General features: G+C 45.3%; 1 protein-coding gene across 2 annotated transcripts in view; it reads right to left on the bottom strand.

The window, feature by feature from the left end:
* creb3l1 (cAMP responsive element binding protein 3-like 1) overlaps positions 1-21,907 on the bottom strand; it is a 55,165-nt gene extending 33,258 nt beyond the window's left edge. For both annotated transcript variants that reach the window (XM_068309033.1, XM_068309034.1), the window contains exons 1-3: positions 21,638-21,907; positions 12,856-12,988; positions 11,776-11,862 (exon numbers count right to left, since the gene is read on the bottom strand). In XM_068309033.1, the coding sequence (XP_068165134.1) occupies positions 11,776-11,862; positions 12,856-12,988; positions 21,638-21,871 (454 nt within the window). In that variant the 5' untranslated portion in view covers positions 21,872-21,907. The remainder of the gene's footprint in view (positions 1-11,775; positions 11,863-12,855; positions 12,989-21,637) is intronic.
* Between the last annotated feature and the right edge of the window lie 219 nt (positions 21,908-22,126).

Below are 22,126 nucleotides of genomic sequence, written 5' to 3'. Positions count from 1 at the left end.
ACACACACACACACACACACACACACACACACACACACACACACACACACACACACACACACACACACACACACACACACACACACACACACACACACACACACACCACAAATAATTAAAGCTGGTGTATTTTTGCTGTGTTCATTGTTACATAAATGTAAAGACGCTGAGATGAAGGCAATAAAACCTCATCCTAGCCTTTCACACTTCATGGCATCTCTTTATAGCTACTAAAGACCACAAAGTCATCCATATAGTAACGACTAATGACCGGACGCTCCCAGCAGTCATCATGGAGGGATTTGCCGGTGGTTAGGTGATGGCTGTGTTTGTTCTCAGTGAGACATCGAGGGCATAAAGCTATAGATGGAACAGCACAGCCAGAGCTGAGTGAAACAAAAATCATCAGAAGGCCTCAGAGAAACAGATGTCTGTAGGATAAGGGTTTCAGCAAGATCACAAAAAGCACATCGTGTTTAGGGAACTAGGAGGGTTTTCCTTCCCATGACTGACCAGAATGTGTTAAGCTTCTACCACAGAGTCCAAGCACACACATTAATATTCATTAGAAACAACATGCTACATGTAAATAACACCAAGGCCATATTTGTCACTACTCTTATGAACCATGCTTTTGCTCTCCAAAGTGTTACAAGAGGTGGTACCTGGAAAAAGCAAAATGACAGACATATGCTAAACTGTAAATGCACAACAACACATCGCACACATCAAGAAAAACGTGTTCAAATACTGTGGTGCATTCAAAGACCCATAATCTACTGACATAAACTGAGCAACACAATGGCGACGGATGACCTCCCACAATCCTAGAAAGCACTGTTTGGCTGATGTGTACAGGAAGAATGGAAGGAATGTATTTCACATCACAGTTTCCTGTCAGAGAAAGAATACACACACCTGTTGACTGAGCCAGTTGGTACAGGAAGAGGAACGAGTGGACGGACGGACGGACGGACGGACGGACGGACGGACGGACGGACGGACGGACGGACGGACGGACGGACGGACGGACGGACGGACGGACGGACGGACGGACGGACAGACAGACAGACAGACAGACAGACAGACAGACAGACAGACAGACAGACAGACAGACAGACAGACAGACAGACAGACAGACAGACAGACAGACAGACAGACAGACAGACAGACAGACAGACAGACAGACAGACAGACAGACTTTGTGTTTCAGTATTCGCCCTACATGATGAAGAGCCTAGAACTGGTAGTGTTCAGTTAATTTAGATCATTGTTAGAGTGTTAAATTGCTAAAAAATATTCATTGATATTGGTAACTTTGATATTATATCATATTACAATGATAGGTTGCGTCACCCAAGATGCGTGAAGGAACGCTATCACAGGTCCTTCCTGCCCACGGCCGTCAGAGTCTACAACCAGCAATCCTCCCAGCAGACCACTCAAAGAACTCAAAGAACTCACAGAACTCAAAGAACAAAACATTGTCTGGATTCACAATGTAATCTCCAGTCTTTAGTGTATGTTTTTGATGTGTAAATATAACTGTAAATTCCTGATAATATGATATATGTTTACAATATGTGAATATGTCAAATTCATATGTTATAAATGTTAATATGTATGTATATTATTTAAGTATTTATGTATGACCCCTGTGGACCCACCACCCGCAGGGCAGACCGATGGGGTCGGGTGCGCTGCCATATGGGTGGCAGTGACGACAGGGGGTCACGACGGACCAGACCCGGGCGGCAGAAGTTGGCTTTGGGGACGTGGAATGCCACCTCACTGGCGGGGAAGGAGCCGGAACTTGTGTTGGAGGTGGAGCGTTACCAGTTGGATCTGGTGGGGCTTACCTCCACGCATAGCCTCGGTTCTGGATCCAAACTCCTGGATAGGGGTTGGACCTTGTTTTATTACGGAGATGCGTCAGGCGTGAGGCGCAGGGCGGGTGTGGGGATACTCACAAGCCCCCGGCTGAGCGCCGCTGTATTGGAGTTTACCCCGGTGGATGAGAGAGTCGCTTCCCTACGCCTTAAGGCTGTGGGGGGGGACGCTGACTGTTGTTTGTGCATATGCACCAAATATCAGTTCACAGTATTCGGCCTTCTTGGGGTCCCTAAATGGGGTCCTTGAAGGGATCCCTGCAGGGGACTCTGTTGTTCTCCTGGGGGACTTCAACGCACACGTCGGCAATGATGGAGACACTTGGAGGGGCGTGATTGGGAGGAATGGCCTCCCTGATCTGAACCCGAGCGGTGTTATGTTGTTGGACTTCTGTGCTAGTCACGGATTGTTCACAACTAACACCATGTTCGAACACAAGGATGTTCATAAGTGTACCTGGTACCAGAGCACCCTGGGTCGGAGGTCAATTATTGATCTTGTGATCGTATCATCTGATCTTCGACCGTGTGTTTTGGACACTCGGGTGAAGACAGGGGCAGAGCTGTCAACTGATCACCACCTGGTGGTGAGTTGGGTCCGTTGGCGGAGGAAACCTTTTGATAGACCTGGTAAGCCCAAACGGGTAGTGCGGGTGAACTGGGAACGTCTGGAGGAGGACTCTGTCTGTGAGGCCTTCTATTCACACCTCCGAAGGAGCTTCTCGTGCATCCCTGTGGAGGCTGGGGGCATTGAACCTGAATGGTCGATGTTCAAAACTTCCATTGCTGAAGCTGCAGCTGAGAGCTGTGGTCTCAAGGTCTTGGGTGCCTCAAGGGGCGGTAACCCTCGAACACCGTGGTGGACCCCGGTGGTCAGGGAAGCCGTCCGACTGAAGAAGGAGGCCTTCAGGGGCATGTTGTCCCTGGGGACTCCTGAAGCAGTTGCAGGGTACCGACGGGCCAAAAGGACTGCAGCCTCGGCTGTGATGGAGGCAAAACAGAGGGTGTGGGAGGAGTTCGGAGAGGCCATGGAGAAGGACTATCGGACGGCACCAAAGTTGTTCTGGAGGACTGTCCGACACCTCAGGAGGGGGAAACGGGGAACCATCCAAGCTGTATACAGCAAAGATGGGACACTGTTGACTTCAACTGAGGAGGTTGTCGGTCGGTGGAAGGAACACTTTGAGGAACTCCTGAATCCAACTACCCCAACTGACCCGTCCTCTGTTGCAGAGGCAGAGCTGGAGGATGATGGGGGATCAGAGTCAATCTCTCGGGGCGAAGTCACAGAGGTAGTTAAACAACTGCACGGTGGCAAAGCCCCGGGTGTTGATGAGATTCGCCCAGAAATGCTGAAGGCTCTGGGTGTTGAGGGGCTGCCGTGGATGACACACCTCTTTAACATTGCGTGGAAATCTGGGACAGTGTCGAAAGAGTGGCAGACTGGGGTGGTGGTTCCTCTTTTTAAAAAGGGGGACCAGAGGGTGTGTGCCAATTACAGGGGCATCACACTCCTCAGCCTCCCTGGGAAAGTTTACTCCAAGGTGCTGGAAAGGAGGGTCCGGCCGATTGTCGAGCCTCAGATTGAGGAGGAACAATGTGGGTTCCGTCCTGGTTTTGGAATAACGGACCAGCTTTTTACTCTCACAGGGATCCTAGAGGGGGCTTGGGAGTATGCCCATCCAGTCTACATGTGTTTTGTAGACTTGGAGAAGGCATATGATCGTGTCCCCAAGGATATACTGTGGGAAGTACTGCGGGAGTATGGGGTGAGGGGGCCTCTCCTCAGGGCCATCCAATCCCTGTACGCCCAAAGTGAGAGCTGCGTTCGGGTTCTCGGCAGTAAGTCGAACTTGTTCCGAGTAGCTGTTGGCCTTCGCCAGGGCTGCGCTTTATCACCAATTCTGTTTGTGATTTTCATGGACAGGATATCGAGGCGTAGTCGTGGTGAGGAGGCTTTACAGTTTGGTGGCCTGAAGATTGCATCACTGCTTTTTGCAGATGATGTGGTCCTGTTTGCGTCATCAGCCTGTGACCTGCAGCGCTCACTGGTCCGGTTTGCAGCCGAGTGTGAAGCGGCGGGGGTGAGGATTAGCACCTCCAAATCTGAGGCCATGGTCCTCAGCAGGAAACCGGTGGAATGCCTTCTCCAAGTGGAGAATGAGGTCCTTCCACAAGTGAAGGAGTTTAAGTATCTTGGGGTCCTGTTCACGAGTGAGGGAACAATGGAGCGTGAGATTGGACGGAGAATTGGGGCAGCAGGAGCGGTATTGCAGTCGCTTTACCGCACTGTTGTCACAAAGAGGGAGCTAAGCCGAGAGGCAAAGCTCTCCATCTACCGTTCAATCTTCGTTCCTACCCATCGCATGACCCATCGCTCATGGTCATGAGCGATGGGTCATGACCGAAAGAACGAGATCGCTGATACAAGCGGCTGAAATGGGCTTTCTCAGGCGGATAGCTGGTGTCTCCCTTAGAGATAAGGTGAGAAACACTGCTGTTCGCGAGGGGCTCAGAGTAGAGCCGCTCCTCCTTCGCGTGGAAAGGAGTCAGTTGAGGTGGTTTGGGCATCTGGTGCGGATGCCTCCGGGACGCCTCCCTAGGGAGGTGTTTCTGGCACGTCCAGCTGGTAGGAGACCTCGGGGCAGACCCAGGACCAGGTGGAGGGATTATATCTCAACACTGGCCTGGGAACGCCTTGGGATCCCCCAGTCAGAGCTGGTGGATGTGGCCGGGGAAAGGGAAGTTTGGGGCTCCCTGTTGAAGCTGCTGCCCCCGCGACCCGATTCCGGATAAGCGGTGGAAGATGGATGGATGGACGGATGTATGACACCCCCCCCCCCCCCCCGCTGCCACGATGGCACAAATTTCCCCACTATGGGACAATAACGGTTTATTATTATTATTATTATTATTATATCGGTAACTTTCCTAAGTATTCATTGTCATGTGTTGCTTGGAAGGGGTTTGATTTCTTCAAACATTTTGGGATTTCATTTGGTACAGTGATACCTCTACTTACGAATGTCTCTACTTACGAAATTTTCCACATAGGAAATTTCTCAGCAGGAAAATATTGCTCTACTTACGAAAGAAATTCCGACTTACGTGATGTAAAAACAAGCATCTGATACTCGAATCTCCCACAGGTTCCTGAACGCAACATTCTCATAGCTGCTCTGCCATTGGCTATTACCTATTACGTATCTTCCTGGCATCCCATTGGCTAAGAGGGATGCCACTCCACCTCTGTGTGGAGCTAGATCGGTGCTTATGGAATATGGAGTGTCTTCGGCATTCAGCACTCGACCCGTGAGGTGTTCAGATAGTTTTGTGCAAATATAATGACTTTTTGAGTACATATTTGCTATGGACCCCAAGAAAGTGACAGAGAAAAGAGGAAAAGAAAAGATGAAGAAGAGTTTTTTTTCCACACAAACAAAGCAAGAGATAACAGAAAAGCATGAAAAAGGGATGCGTTTGGTTGATCTCGCCAAATAATATGGCCGAAATGCATCTACATTCGCCACGTTATTAAAACAAAAGGAAGTTCAAGGGGTTTTTAAGGCATTGCGTGGGTGATTGGAGAAGTTCATAAGGAGGACTGGAATTCACTCTGTTGTTCGGCATCGTGAGATAGGAGCGCATGAACCAAAGAGGGCAAAAAACAATGAGGACAGCAGTTAAAAGGGAATGACCATCATTATTATTCTTTATCCTTTGTTTTTTACGTTATGCACAACTCTCATTTATTGTGTAATAATGTAATCGTGTGTTTGTTACATGTTTTGATGCATTTTTATGCTTTATAAAACATTTTTGTCGGAATTTTTGTGGGCTTGGAACGGATTAGGGGTATTTGCATGGAAAACGCGTCTCTACTTACGTAATTTTCTACTTACAGAATTTCTTCCGGAACCAATTCATTTTGTAAGTAGAGGCACTACTGTACTTTTATGCTGAAGTAGAAATCTGACTTTGACGTTGTCAACAAATATTTCGGGCAAACTCGCAAATGGGCAATCATCCATCCACGTTTACCTCTGGGAGGACTTTCATTTCCACCAATATTTTTTAAGAGCACACACTCATACAAAAATTCAGGACAAGCCAAAGCTGAATGGTCAAACATTTTCCTGAACGCCTGTGAAAATGCTCAGAAACATGCAGCATGCACAAAGATCCTACCAAGCATGTGCTATGCTTCTCTGGAGATCTGGGTTGAGCACTAGGTCCTCATGTCGCAGTATCTTTGAGAACCAGAACCTCCTGAGGTTCCTACATCTGTGACGATATATTCATGTATAGCTTTCTTCTTCAAACCTCATTGAAGGAGGCGGAGGTTTGAAGAAGACAGACCTCCCTGTGTTTGTCCTGGCAAACAGCGATTTGCCATTTTTAAGCCGCTACTATGAGGCATAATGAACCTCTCAGCTGCAGACCTGCCAAACGGTAAAATGGTAGGTCGATAGCAGCGTAGCTGTGTGACAGCTGAAGATGAGTGGAAACCAGTTTGCACTCATCCTCTATTAACTCTTCAACTTTTAAATGCCTCATTCTCCTCTTACTCAGCCTGTCTGCTTTTTGTGTTAGCCAATCATTTTCAAGTTGTTGAACTGCAAATATGGTCTGTCTTGCACTTGTGTCATTTACCTTCATGTCAGTTCAGTAACGTCTAGAACTGACCTACATCCCTTCACAACATTAGTCCATGACACCTGAACACCTGTCACGATCTTTATGCATCTGATATTTCTGTCAGGAAGTCACTCCACTCCTCACCATCAGTGCCCAGACACTGTGAGGAAAACCCTAACCTGAACCCCTAACCCTAACCCCTAATCCAGGGGATGGCAACCTACGGCTCCAGGGCCGAATGCTGCTCTTTAGCGCCTCCCTTGCGGTTCCCTGGAGATTAATCACAAAAATAAAAAAATAATACTTAAAAGAAAAAAATAGACAGATATTCTAATCATAGCTAAAAATTTTAAAGAACAGAACTTATTGTTGTAAATAAGTTGTTTATACATTTTGTTACGTTATCGATGTTATCGCGATGTTTAAAAATTTAGTCAACCACCTTTTAGGACAGCTCAGATACGCTGTATAGTCCTAGGCGATTGTAGCCCTGGCTTTAGAAAGCAGTGGTATTTGGTTTGCAGCACAGTGGGCGGGTGATGAGGGACTCATTTGAACTCATCACCCGCCACATCACTCGATTGGACTAATCGGGTGAAACTCCCGTCATCCTTGGCCACCTGAGGTTGGGTCTACTCCTTGCCGTCAGCCGCGTCACTACTATGTTGTCCTGGAGGGCAAGCTGCCGGTCCGTGTCAAGTTGTGAGAGAGCCACGAGGATTCCACATTCTCTTTAACAAAGGACAGCAGCGCAGCGACCACTCAGTGAACAAGGTCCACTGCTTGTCAGTACACATATACTGTATGTGCATATACTGTATGTGAGTTCATACAGATTAGATGGGAATTGAAAGACGTGCTAGCCGTGCTAATTGCGCTACCCACGCTAAACATGCTAGCTGCGCTAGTGAGGATGGTTCTGTTAGCCATGCTATTTGTGCTGGTCACATGAATCGCGCCAGCCATTCCGACTGCTAATTGCACTGTTAATAATCGCAATGTGAATACTTTAGTTATTATCATTAACCAAAAACAAGTGTGTTCCTGTTTTGGTTTGTTCAACCTTATTATGTGTAATACTATGTGTGTATGGCCTTGTCTGCAAGTCAGGTTTTGTTGATAAAGGGTGAACTTGGGACCGGGTTCAGGACCAGAGAAGTGCCTGTTGCTCTGTTGAAGGAGGACGCATCCATTAGATGGAAGTGATTCTGGAGAGCACACTGAACTACAAAACCAAGTTGTGCACGAAATTATGTTCTGTAATGCTACAAGTTATTGATTGAATGCCAGAAATCAACTGTGCCCTGTGTGGTGCCTGCTCTCACCAATCATCTATATCGCCAATAGATGATTGGTGATTACACAAAGGAGTCATTCATTAAAATAATGAAAACAAAGCAGAGATAATACAGAAAGTAAGGCATGCTTCTCTCCGCAAAGATAGTGAAGGAAAGAACACGCAACATCACCAATCAGCAAATCAAGGACATTAATTCAACTCCAGCATTACCAATCAAACGTGATGAGTCCTGTGATGTGATCGATGTTGAACAGACAGCGCTTTTGTGCAAAGTATGTAAACTCCGCAAGAAGAAATGATGGAATTAATAGCACTGCTTGTTTAGAACACGTTACCTAAACATGCTCAATAAAAGTCTCCAGGAGCGGAAACACTGTTTTGTCATTGGAGCTCAAGCTGACTGTATTCATCACGGATGGACAGTGAGGCTCTCTCACCTCCCCTCCCTGAAAGAGTCCAGAGACACCATCACCATCACACACTGAATGGGTATTACTGTATTTAGGAGCGATCATCGATATGTGAGCTGCATTTGGGAGCACATTTAATGTGTTCATCAATGCAACAAATCATAATACAGTAATATAGTAATGGAAGGTAAACTTAAAGCACCAAATATGGTACAACAGAGTAGTCACGTGGTGCGTCATTCTATCCAGGATGCGTTGCATGGAAAATAAATAATGAATCTCATCATTCATTTGTAGACTACTTAATCAACTTGATAGTAGGCTAATATAGACTCTTAGAGTTTGCGGCTCCCGACAGGTTTGATTTTAGTTTTTTTGGTCCAATTTGGCTCTTTGAACATTTAAGGTTGCCCTCCCCTGCTCTAACCCTAGCTCCTAAACCTAATCCCTAATCCTAACCTCTAACCCTAACCCCCAACCCTAACCTCATACCACAAGGTCTTAACTCATAACTCAGACCTGTCCTCCCGTCCATCATAATGGGGGAATTTACGACCCCTCCCCAATAAGATGGATAAGTGAGAGTGCAGCGTCATGATCTTTACGGAAGAATGGCTGACAAGGATGACTCCAGGTACGTCCGCTACACCGGACAGAAATAATCTGGTGTGGGCAGACAGGACAAGGGAAAATGGGAAGAGGAAAGAAGGAGGGGTGGCAGTGTTCGTGGAACCCTGGTCTATAGGTGGTGGAACCCTAGACTATAGATGGTGGAACCCTGGACGATAGGTGGTGGAACCCTGGGTTCATCACTGTTAAGAAGCAGCAATGCTGTAGGGACTATGAACTGTTAGTGGTCAACGTGTGGCCATATTAACTGCCATGGGAACTTTCGCATGTTATTGTGTTTGCCCCCCCCCAGTCCTCATCTCTGGGGATTTCTATCATGCCTCCCGGTCCTCCGCTCCGCCCACCTTCACCCAGTGTGTGACACGCTTGCACCAGAGACAGTAAAAGACTGGACCACAGCCTGGTTTATCTGCCTGTCTACAAACCAGTCGTACACAGGCAATCAGATGAGTTCCACACAGTGAGGAGATGGTCTGACGAGGCTGACGAGGTTTTGAAGGACTGTTTCCACAGAACAGAGGAGGATGTATTCTGTGATTCTCACGGGGAGGATGCTAGTCTCATGGATCACCCCTGACATTAAGGTCTGCCTTAAGGAGAACAAAAGGGCCTTTAAGTCACAAAACAAGGATGAGCTGAGGGCTGTCCAGAGGGAGCTGAGGAGGAAGATCAGCGAGTGGAAGAACGACTACAGGAGTAAAATTGTGGACCAGCTGCAGCAGAATGTCAACGGGGTTTGGAGAGGCCTGAGAGACCTCTGGAGGCTGAAGGTGAGGAAGGCTGCAGGTCCAGACAACATCAGCTCCAGACTCCTGAAATCCTGCACAGACCAGCTGAGTAGGATCTTTGGACACCTATTCAAGTGAGTTGGAGCGTCTGCCATTGGGGTGGACGACGCTGTCATCTTTCTCCAACAACAAGCTCTGTCTCACCTGGAGAAGCCTGGGAGCACTGTGAGGATCATGTTTGATTTCCCCAGCCCTTGCGACACAATTCAACCAGTACTGCTGAAGGACAAGCTGAAGAACAGCGGGTTGGACCATCACCTCACGGACTGGATCTTTGATTATCTAACCAACCGCAAACACTTTGTGAGGACCCCTGTATTGTGTGTCGAACATGGCAGTCTGCAGCAGGTAGTCTCACAGGGAACAGTCCTGGCTCCATTCCTATTCACCCTCTACACTGCAGACTTCTCCTACAACTCCCCCACTTGTCACCTGCAGAAGTTCTCTAACGACTCTGCAATTGTCGACTTCATCACTGACGGGATGAAAGGGAGTACAGAGAACTGATCCAGGACTTTGTGGACATCAATGCACTGTACAAACGGGGTCAGAGCAGACTGTATCTGCTCAGAAGGCTAAGGTCTTTCGGAATCCTGGGGGCAGTCCTGAAGAAATTTTACGACACAGTGGTGGCCTCAGTTATTTTTAATGCGGTGGTCTGCCGGTGGAGCGGCATAAATGCAGCTGATAAGAGCAGACCAGACGTGCTGGTACCACTCTATCCTATTGCCATCTATCTTATTGTTTCGTTCTCTCTGGATCCTGCTGCCGCAATCATGAAAGTTTCCCCACAGTGGGACGAACAAAATTCTGTTATTATATATATTTAAAATGAATGTTATTGTCAATTTGATATGTTCCTCCAGAAGTTATACATTTTGGTGAGTACTGTTTAGAACTAGATTATTTGCTTTGGCATTGGTTCATGTTTGCATTCCAACTTCCTCCAACTATAGCAAACATGTTTGGATTGGATGTGATGGTGACTCTGACACTCATTAATTCATGATGATTTTTTTCAATGCCTTAAAGAATAAAATCCCTGCAGCTGCTTTTCATTTGAACTGGACCTTTATGGTCATTTTGGTATTTTGGAAATCTGATATCCAGACCAATAATGTGAATTTAACCTGATTAAGAGAAACAGATAGAAAACAGGACAGAGAGAGAGAGAGAGAGAGAGAGAGAGAGAGAGAGCGAGAGAAATTCAAAAACGCAGATTTTCACTTGCTTCGACTAAAGCTGCCAGCTCAAAACCATATGCTGAGAGGGAGAGAGACTTACAGTGATTACAGTGAGACAGAGAGAGATAGATAGACAGAGAGACAGAGAGACAGAGAGAGAGACAGACAGAGGGAGACAGAGAGAGAGAGAGAGAGAGAGAGACAGAGAGAGAGAGAGTGAGAGAGAGAAAGAGACAGAGAGAGAGAGAGAGAGAGAGAGAGAGAGAGAGAGAGAGAGAGAGAGAGAGAGAGAGAGAGAGAGAGAGAGAGAGAGAGAGACAGACAGAGAGACAGAGAGAGAGTTAGGTGGGCAGGGCTTAACTGGAGGAGAACTGTTCAGACTAAGATCCTACTGTCTAAGCAGCAGGATCCAAAGGACAAATGGAGAGCAGAGAAAGAACAGACAGGTACAGACAGTGACAGCAGAGGATGGGCGGAGACAGACAAGGAAGAGGGGCAGATTATGAGAATGATTTGTCAGAAAGAAAAAGGCCTGGATCTGAAAATCACAGTTATGAATTCCAGACCGACCATTAAACTTGGATACAGCTAATTGCACTTCGTACTCCTCAACAGGCTGTTCATTCCTAACCCCTAACCATTAACCTCTAACCCTAACCCCTAACCATACCCCAACCCCTAACCCTTAACCTCTGACCCTAAACCCTTAACCTCTAACCCTAACCCCTATCCCTAACCCTTAACCTCTAACCCTAACCCCAAACTCCTAACCTCTAACCCCTAACCTCTAACCCTAACCCAATTCAGCAGACAGCCTGACTGCTTACCAAATATTATACAAGAGAGATAAAGGAGCACAGCCAGCATGACTAAGAGCCAAACTAAACTTGGGACCAGGAAACATACTGAAACAGACTGAAGACCACATTGACATACCAGACTCCTGGTCCATTTTGACTGACAAGGCCGGGCTCTGGGGGGCGGACTCTTCACTCAAAGAGTAGCTGTGCTCTGCTTGAATATCTGTGCGATTTAAAAAGCCACAAATACAGAATGAAACACTTCTACCTTTCATCTGTCTGACAAAATCTTGTTCAGTCGTTCAGACATGCTGCAGGTGTTCACTGTATAACTGTTCTCCCCTTTAGTCGTACATGATAGGACTGAAAGACACATTGGTCGTAAATAGTAAATAGTTAGAGGGTGTGAGCATCATCACGCCTGCACAGTAATAGTGATAAAGATTATGTATAGGTATATCACATCAATACAATTCAATAGCCTCACATTTTCTTTTGTGAGACTATGAATTCTCAAAAACATTCTCAAAAACATTTTCCATGCTAAGATCCATGGATAATCTTAATCTTAGACTTTTATTGCTCAAGGCCACCTTGGCAGTGCTCAGAAGGAGAAGTGACACTTCTCCAGGTACTAGTTCACACTCCAAACTTTTTGTTGCACGCTGGTCTTGAGCCAAAACCTGGTTGACTGAGCTACTGCTGTCCAAGTATAAAACAAGATTTGGGTTATTCCACAGTTTTGTTCACTACATTATTCCTTACGTTTTCATTCGTAGTGCAATGCCTTTAGTGAGAATCTACAATTAAATACTCATGGAAATGTAGTAAACCATCAGATGAGAAGGTGTGTCCAACCTTTTGACTGTTAGTGTAAGCTGGTCTGCTTTGACAACTAAAAATATTTGTTGAACCCAACATTTGAAAATACATAAAGTGAAAACATAAAGCCCAGCCAGTTCCTTGTTAGCTGATGACATATTAGTTATGTTACCATATATACTGATGCCTTATCAACTTTACAGCACCTGATGTGAATGAATAGTCAAGGTCAAAACTACAACAGTAATTTCTGGCATTGTATGCCAAAGCTGACATGGTCTTCCTTTCAATTCAACCACAAATCCATGATTTCCGTGTAGGCTCATGTGAAGTACATGCACAGGCATGTTGAATGGCATTTTTCATTTTTCTTATAAATAAAGGAGGAGCTGACCTGGACTGCTGTCTATCTCCATGTATAAGAATGAAGGTCTCTCTGCCAGTTGGGGTCGCTCTAATAGATGGTCATCGAAGAAACTGTTGAATAATTCACTGCTGAAGTCCTCCATCTGATCTCCTGGGAAAGTCTGAAAACACGGAGACAGAAACAGATAATTCAGGAATGATTATCATTGAGAGATTGAGACCATGTCCACACGGTGCCGGATCTTTTTGAAACCGCAACTTTTTTTGCCCGAATAGAAAAAAATTTGTGTCCACACGACAGCGTTTATGAAAAAAATCTCTGTAGACACGTAACCGCTTAAGTGCATTGATCAACACGTTAATAAGCAGAACAACTCCGTAACAACTCTGAGAACAACAGGAGAGAGGACCCGGACATGTGGAAATTCAAGTCGTTCCTCCTGGAGGACGACCTCCTTCACACAGTTCTCCACCAGGGAGCAGCACATCCTGGTCTGACCCAGAACTGGTGTTTGCGTCTTTGGCGAGGAACGTGAATGAATGAATAAATAAATTATACATATATATAAAGAAGGAAACAGACGAACAAATATTCAATTGTCAAGCTTGTTTGGAGCTGTTATACGTCAGTAAATAACTCCGTCCATTCTGTGTGTACATGTAGACATGTGTCACACACACCTGATAGTTTTTTGTCGCAGGAACACACCCCCTGGATAGAAAAGGTTTCGGTTACAAAGTCCACACGACAAAGCAGACCCGGCATTTTCAAAAACTCTAATTTGGCCAGCGTTTTCAAAAAATTGCGTTTTCTTCCCGGATATCTGCGTTGCTGTGTGAATGGAAGGCATAACAGCAACAAAAAGCTTGCATTTTTGGAGAGATCCGGCTACGTGTGGATGGGGCCTGAGTTCACTTGGTTACTACTTCATCTAAATATACTGTAATCATGCAATAGTGTATCTTTGGCAATTTTACTAATACACAATTTGTTTTGGAAGTCTGTATTTGCTGCTGGTGAACTTGCAATCCGAAAATGTTGAACTCGACAGATATCACATTACAGTCATCTATAAGAACTAAAGATCTGATGAAAATTCAGCTGCAATTTGTATGCAAAAGCAATGTTTAGACACGGTCCGAGCATTCCATCTTTCTTGTTGACAAAGAGGAAGGGGTGGGTACCCCTAGTGGTACCAGAGAATTGGAAATGAAACTATCCAAAGCTTCCTTTTCAAGCTTGGAGAGGTTATATAGTCTACTACTGGCACCAGGGATTAGGTCAGTAGCACAATCGTAAGCTTGGTGTGGAAGTAAGAGAGAGGGCCTTTTCCTCACAAAAAACATGCTAGAGTCATGGTAACCAGGGGGCACAGAAGAAGGATCTTCACGACCAGTCAATAACACACTGAGCAGGAGGATGAGGTATGAGTCAAAGGGTTCATCCTCATCCTACCAAGTCTATCCCTCTGTCTCTCACTTAGCCTCGCGTCTCAATGAAGTGGTAAGGCAATCAGTTCATCTAAGGAATTGGTCTCATTCTAGGTGGTCAATTCATCCATGAGTTCATCAATTAGAGCACAGAGACAAACCCCTGCAGAGGCTTCTCACCCCACCACAGTCTGACTCCAACCTCCTCACTTTGCTATAGCGGCCACACTCTCTCATATACCCTCCCCTCACACATCCAGACCTCCAACTCACTATCTTATTTCAAGAAACAGGTAAAAAAACTTACCTGTTTTAACTAGATTTTAACCTCCATTAAGCTGCTCCACCCATTTCACCTGCCTCTCCTTTGCTTTTACTGTCTGGACAGTGTCTGAGCTCATGAAAGGCACTTTAAAAATCTGATTATTATTACTATTAACGTGAGACATCGCTCAATATTTTTAGTGACAATGTTTGGGAAAGAGCTGAAAACAGGACACTTGTTGGTGGTAATTAAAGTAGGTTCAGTCTCTGCATACGTAAAACCGAAGATATGATTGTTTACATTTGATCTAAGACAAGCAGTTCAAATGGATTCTTATAATCAGATGGCAGGAGCTGTATTTATGTCCATATAGTCGCCATCGTAAAAGCGGTGATGCATGTATTCACGTGATTCGAACATGTCTCGTGATTGGTGCATTCTGTCATGTGATGCAAAAATGCCGCCCAATTCATGCACTTTATGTGGCACTGTGTCTTATTTTAAAAAACTCCTTTGTGGAGTGGCACAAGTGAAACACTGTATGTGGTTATGTTCGAAGCCTTTGGCAAACTTTTTGGAGTTCAAAATCAAATTGATGAGCATGTTTTTGGTTTTTATGTGCAATAAAATACAGCTTTTACATTTTCGAATATGACTGGTCCATTTTGCCCCAATATGTCAATATAGTAAGTTTTAGGGAAATAATTCTCTCTCTTCACATAGCTGAAGTTGTATTGAAGATAAACATACCAAGCATGGGTATGTTAAATCATTTTTAATGTGGTATATAGAGACAAATATCAATGTACCAAAAAACGGCCAAAATAGGTCAGGGGTCTCAGGGCTAAAATGGACAAAAAATGAGAGTGACTTCTATCTCTGGCAGGTTTCACCATTGATGCAACAATAACTCACTAACAGCAGCCTGAGACAGTCTAACCCTAACCACATGTCCCCGGGCCTCCAGCCATACGCCATTAGCACCCATTAGCATATCACACTGATTCAGAATAATCACTTCTTATAATATTCCACAAAGCTGAATATAAACTGTGGCAGTGACCCAGTAGATTGAAAAAAGATAAGAGTGAAGCACAGAAAATTGACTTTTTACACAATTTATAAAGAAAAAGATTACTCTAGAAAATAATCCTGAGCGACATTAACATCCTCAGAAATTCATTTAATATGAGTTGATTCACAGTTTTATAGTAAATATGGCATTAACCCTAACCCAAAGGTTTTATGTTTTAATTTTAAGAAAAACTGTTATTGGCTAAAAAAAGGGGAAATATTATATATGCATTGGCAGACATTCACTTCCAAACAAAACTACCTGACAGATGGGAATAGTTCATGTTTTCAGTGTGGAAAAGAAGGCACATGTGAAAAGCTTATGTTGTTTTGTGTGTGTGTGTGTGTGTGTGTGTGTGTGTGTGTGTGTGTGTGTGTGTGTGTGTGTGTGTGTGTGTGTGTGTGTGTGTGGTGTGTGTGTGTGTGTGTGTGTGTGTGGTGTGTGTGTGTGTGTGTGTGTGTGTGTGTGTGTGGTGTGTGTGTGTGTGTGTGTGTGTTTGTTTAGGAAGTAGTCATATTTATCCTTCAATCAAAAACTAGTGCTGTCTCAATTTCTGTGTCTTTGACTCTCACACACACACACACACATACACATGCCGGCTCAGATTCCATTTGGTAGCAGTGGCCAATCGGTGACAAGAATGCAAATGAGACGGGTGTGTCTTTCTAAAACTGGAGTACAGGGTCTGAACGGAGAGAACACTGAAGTAGAAGAGGGACGCAGAAGAAAAGGAACTGAATATGAACATGAAGACAAACCAATGGGTTTATTACTATAAAGATGTAATTATCAATAATTATTAGTAATAATTCATCAGGTTTCTGTTTCTGGGTAAAAAGACTAGAGGACAGTAGGAATGAATCAAGCTCTCCTGGCCTCACCGTGTACGTGTGTGTGTGTGTGTGTGTGTGCGTGCGTGCATGCGTGTGTGTGTGACTGGAGATGACTGTTATTTAACCAAACAGAAATTATGTTGAAATAAATTCATGTTGAAATGAGACAATATGAAACAAGTTATAACATTCAAAGAACTGCCAGGGAGAATAGGTTAGTCCTACAGCTACACACCAGTAGAATCACAGGATTAGTCCTACAGCTATGACATCACCACAGCTCTAACTTCCTCAGACCTGCAGCTTCTCTCTGGATCAAATGAACTTGGTAACATTCTTCCTGTTGCTGCAGGGTGACTGGTTATAACTGTGTAATAACTGTGTTAGAACTGCTTTAACTGTGGTTTAACTGTTGTAACTAATTAAACTGTTTTCACTCTGAGCAAAGTCATTTAATATCACACTGGAGTTTGTGTCTTCCGCAATGGAACGTTGCAGAGGAACTGAACACGCTCATGATGCTCCATCATTCCACTGCTGCAGCTTTCAGCTCTGGAAATCAAGTCTCTGCTTGTGAAGGAAGCAGAGAAAACCCCCTCAAAAGGCATTTCACCTACAAGTCATTATCCATCGAACAATTCTGAGATGATGTTTCTGGAACTGTGAGGTATTCCTGTATTGACACTGTAAAATAAAAAGCTGGATAAGATGAGGACTAGTTTCAAAACAGAAAAAAAGCTCCTCAAACCTGCCCACTTTAACCCAAGTCCACAGGGCTTAACAGTTCAAAAATGATTAGTTCACACTTTTGCAGAGCACAACAGGTTTTCCAGCTTTTACATTTATATATATTTTAGTATGAACTAGGTAAATTGTGCTGTGTGGGATTGTTGGACACATGGTCAACATGAGCCTGAAGCTGAGAAGGGTTCGTTCCACAGCTGTGGAAAACGTCCTGCTTGGTTCCCGTGCCCAAGACCCCGCACCCCAAGGACCTAAACAGCTACAGGCCGGTGGTGCTAAAATCCCATCTTATGAAGACCCTGGGGCGTCTGGTCCTCTATCATCTCCGCCCCCGGTGAGCCCATCACTGGACCCACTCCAGTTCGCTTACCAGCCTGCCATCGGGGTGGATGATGCAGTCATTTTCCTTCATGATCGAGCACTGTCTCACCTGGAGAAGCCTGGGAGCATGTTTTTTGATCTCTCCAGTGCTTTCAATACGATACAACCGGCACTGTTGAGGGACAAACTGGAGATCACCGGGTTGGACCATCACCTCACGGACTCGATATTGGACTACTTGACCAATCGCCTGCAGTTCTTGAGGACCCGGGACTGTGTGTCAAACACGGTTGTCTGCAGCACGGGGGCACCACAGGGAACGGTTCTGGCTCCGTTCCTGTTCACCCTGTACACTGCAGACTTCTCCTACAACTCCCCCACATGTCACCTGCAGAAGTTCTCTGATGACACTGCAATCATCGGCCTCATCACCGATGGGGACGACAGAGAGTACAGAGAACTGATGCTGGACTTTGTGGACTGGTGCGGAACCGCCAGATGGACGAAGGTAAAACCAAGCAGCTGGTGGTGGATTTCCGCAGGCGATCATTCTACCCAGTTACACCGGTGAATATCCAGGGTACGGACATCGAGGTGGTGTCCTCTTTCAAGTACCTGGGTGTTAACCTGAACAATAAACTGGACTGGAGTACCAACAGTCACTAACTTTATAAAAAGGGTCAGAGCAGACTCTCTCAGCTATTTTTCATGGGGTGGTCTGCTGGGGCAGCAGCATCACTGCGGCCGATAGGAAGAGACTGGACAGGCTGATTAGGAAGGCAAGTTCTGTCCTAGGATGCTCCCTGGACTCAGTGGAGGTGGTGGTGGAGAGGAGGATGACAGCCAAGCTGTCATCGATGATGAAGAACCACTCTCACCCTCTGCAGGGCACACTAAGATCACTAGAGAGCTCCTTCAGCGATAGGTTGCTTCACCAAAGATGCGTGAAGGAACGCTATTGCAGGTCCTTCCTGCCCACGGCCGTCACACTGTATAACCAGAAATCCTCCCAGCAGACCACTCAAAGAACTCAGAGAACAAAACATTCTAAATCCGGATGACCAGTATAATCTGCAGTTCTGTAGTCTGTAGTGTATAGTTTTGTAAATATAATTGTAAATTTCTGATAATATGATATATGTTAATATGTTTACAATATGTGAATACGTATATTTCATATGTTGCATATGTTAATATGTATGTATATTATTTAAGTATTTATGTATGACACCCCCCCACCCCCGCTGCCACAATCACACAAATTTACCCACTGTGGGTGTCTTGTAAGCCTATTCGCTCAGCGCTAGTATTTACAAGATGCGCTTGGAACGCCCCATCACGTGAACAGCGGATGCAACGCGCTGCTAATGTGTTCATGCTTGGAGATGATGAAAGCAGACACGGAGAACTCTCGTTCTTAGTTTTGTGTGCGTTTTATGGACACTGAGTAAGTTCATTGCTACAGTTACATAATGTATAATCGAGATTTTTTCAGTGTATGTGTGTTAACCTTAAGTAGTTTCTCTGTGTGGGCCTGTGTGACTAGTTGGTGCAGTTAAATGCTGTAACCTGTTGTTCATGACTTGTAACGTGTATAATTAGAGTTATGCTCTCGTTGTGTTTATATGTAACTGTGCATACACGTTGTGCATTTACTGTTCATTGGGTATTTACTGCATTGTTTACATCTTTAATGTGTTTATAGGTACAGTAATGCTATTGTTTTACATCTTTATTACAAATGTTACTGTTAGTTTTATATGACTGTTATACTCATTGTATTATCGCTTTTTCTCCTTCTGTTTCTGTTTAGACTACACACACACACACACGCACACAAACACACACACACAGATATACCTGCTGCTCACAATAAAGCTGATAAAAGGATTCTCTGGCCGGAATATATCCTTAGTGTTCGCATCCCTAATTGAACCCTGTCCATATTCTACAGTGGGACAATAAAGGATAATTAATATTATTAATAATAATAAACTGAGTCGTATTGATGAAATCAGAACATCTATAACATAGATATTCTGATTAATATAGATTCTACATTAACTATGAAAATGTGCCTCATGAAAGAGTCATAATGAAGCAAAACTGATGTTACTGTCAGCTTTTTGGACCCATAGAGCATCAGCGTGATTGTTGTGCTTCATCCTTTCTTACCTTTAACTGTTTAAACATCTTAACGTTTAAATACAAAAAACAAAAAAAAACAACCAAACAACACTTTTTATCACTAACTTGTTCCACTGTCCTTTGTGAATTTCCGGGCAATGTGTTCCGTATCAGTCTTCCAAAAGGTGAATTGTGATATTTCCTGTTACCACTAGGTGGCGCTACAGTGATACCCATATTTCATTGTGTTGATGCTTTAGGGTGGAGTCTTCACTTCCACTTAAAGTTACACCTCCTTCCTGTCGCCTCATAGCAGGAAGGTTGTGGGAATTCTGTATGTCTCCCCGGCTTCTGCCCGTAGCCCGCTGAGATTGGAACCATTAACACCTGGACCCATGGGCGTCTATCTGTACACTGTTGGGATTGGACTACACTCATTTTGTTGTCAAGGAAATGGATGGACGGACTTCAGTCAGGAAAGATAAACTTTGCCTCTGGGCTTCAGTCTCATCCCGTTTCCCAGAGACGTGAACCTGTTCAGGTGTTCTCTGTGGACGTCCATGCTCCACCAGGACAGCGACACACCTTCACCTTCATTGTCAGCTCCTCATCATCAGCTCTTCATCATCAGCTACTCATCATCAGCTCTTCGTCATCAGCTCCTCATCGTCAGCTCCTCATCGTCAGCTCTTCATTATCAGCTCTTCATCATCAGCTCCTCATCATCAGCTCTTCCACCACCCCAACACCCCACCCCCCACGCCCCTCCCACTCCAGTAACCTGTGGGCGTGGTCTTAACACTTCTGTGTCTGAGGGGGGAGGAACATCAGCTCCAGTCAGTATGAGTCGATCTTCCATCCTTTCCCAGCTGAGCTGCTTCAGAGCAGAGCAGAAACTGTATTTAGAACAGGATGGGGGGGTAAGATGGGGGGGTTAAAACCACAAGCAGACTGCGGCTGACTCACTGACGAGAATAGAGGTCTGTTATAAAAGAAAAACGCATAAAGGCAAGACTTCAGTGTCAGAAGCCCTCGCCCTTCACTGGTAGAAACTGGGAAGAAAAACAACTGGAAACATGTTGCATGCCTTTTATTCATTAATCAATATATTGATCCTATTGATAACCATGATGGACTCAGTGCTGCCACTTTCTATCATCATTACAGCAATAACTCTTCCTCTACTGAAATAAAGACACTTATATGGATCTACTGAAGGTGATGTTCCACAGATCATTTCCTGTATGACAACACGAGGCGGGTTGTCTGCATTTATGTCACATTAAGGTTTTACTAAGGGCACCAGAAACTTATCATGCACAATTTATGATAGTGAGGTGGCTGAAAAAAAGACGTCATGTACATATAGGTACCCAAAACCAACTTGTCTCTACAACCAAACACACAATATGAAACTGAAGTCGATTATGACCAATCATGAACTACCTGAAATAAATGTGAGCAGGATGATCCAGGATTCTACGAACTAACTGTTCAAACACACCTTCACAGCCACCCATCCATCGGGATACTGTGCCCACTGACTGCTTTGTTTACTTGAGATGTGAATGAAACTTCAAACATTTAGTACAAAGGTTGGTGGCAGGAATGACGCATTTTGAAACGAAACTTCAAATGCTGTTTTAAACATCTTTAACATTAAACACTGATGCAGCTTGAGATTATATTCAAAATACAGTAGAGACTCATTTGGCCTTAGTAGAGTCACCAACGGACCCTAACCCCAACCCCAACCCAACAGACACACACACACACACACACACACACACACACACACACACACACACACACACACACACACACACACACACACACAGGATGTCAGTCAGGATCTATACGCCCCCCCGTTGAGGTCCGGCTCCGGCCGGAACGCGCTTCCCGCTGGATGCTCGTGAACGTCATGCGGACGCGCACGCGAACACCCTAAAGGGGATCAGTCACGTGACCATCCTAATCTCACTCACACGTCAGCGGCGCGGGTGAGAGGACTCACCTCATTGGACAGGAAGTCTCCGTCGCTGAACTCCTCCAGGTCCAACAGGTTGGTTCCGTCGGGAGCGTAGAGCCGCTCCGCTGCCAGGCTGTCCAGGAGAGACTCCATCGCGTCTGTCGCGACCAGCGCCGATCCGGTCCTCACCGCATTCAAACCGGTTAGCCGGTGAAGTCCGCTGCTGCTTCCTCTCAGAGGCGATTCCTCCTCCTGCGAACCGGAGACGTTCCCGACCATCCAGCTGTGCGCGTGCGGCTCCGTGTCTACGTCTCTCCGTATCCAGCGAAGAACCGCCCCGCGGCGTCAGATGACGCGCCCAGACCCCGTATGGTGGGGTAACGTAGTCATTTACTTCTGTTACCACGTTTAAAGTGAACGAACGGTGCGAAAAAGTTTTGCGGACGTATTGGAGCAAGTTGCGCTGCGCACCGCCGCTGTGCGCAGAGGTTCAAACCGTACCGCACAGGAAGGCGCCTCTGCCACGGTTCCATG

This window comes from Antennarius striatus, chromosome 24 (genome assembly GCF_040054535.1).
Source record: "Antennarius striatus isolate MH-2024 chromosome 24, ASM4005453v1, whole genome shotgun sequence".
NCBI lineage: Eukaryota > Metazoa > Chordata > Actinopteri > Lophiiformes > Antennariidae > Antennarius > Antennarius striatus.
Note: the sequence above shows the minus strand (reverse complement) of the source record. Positions and strands in the feature narration are given on the sequence as shown.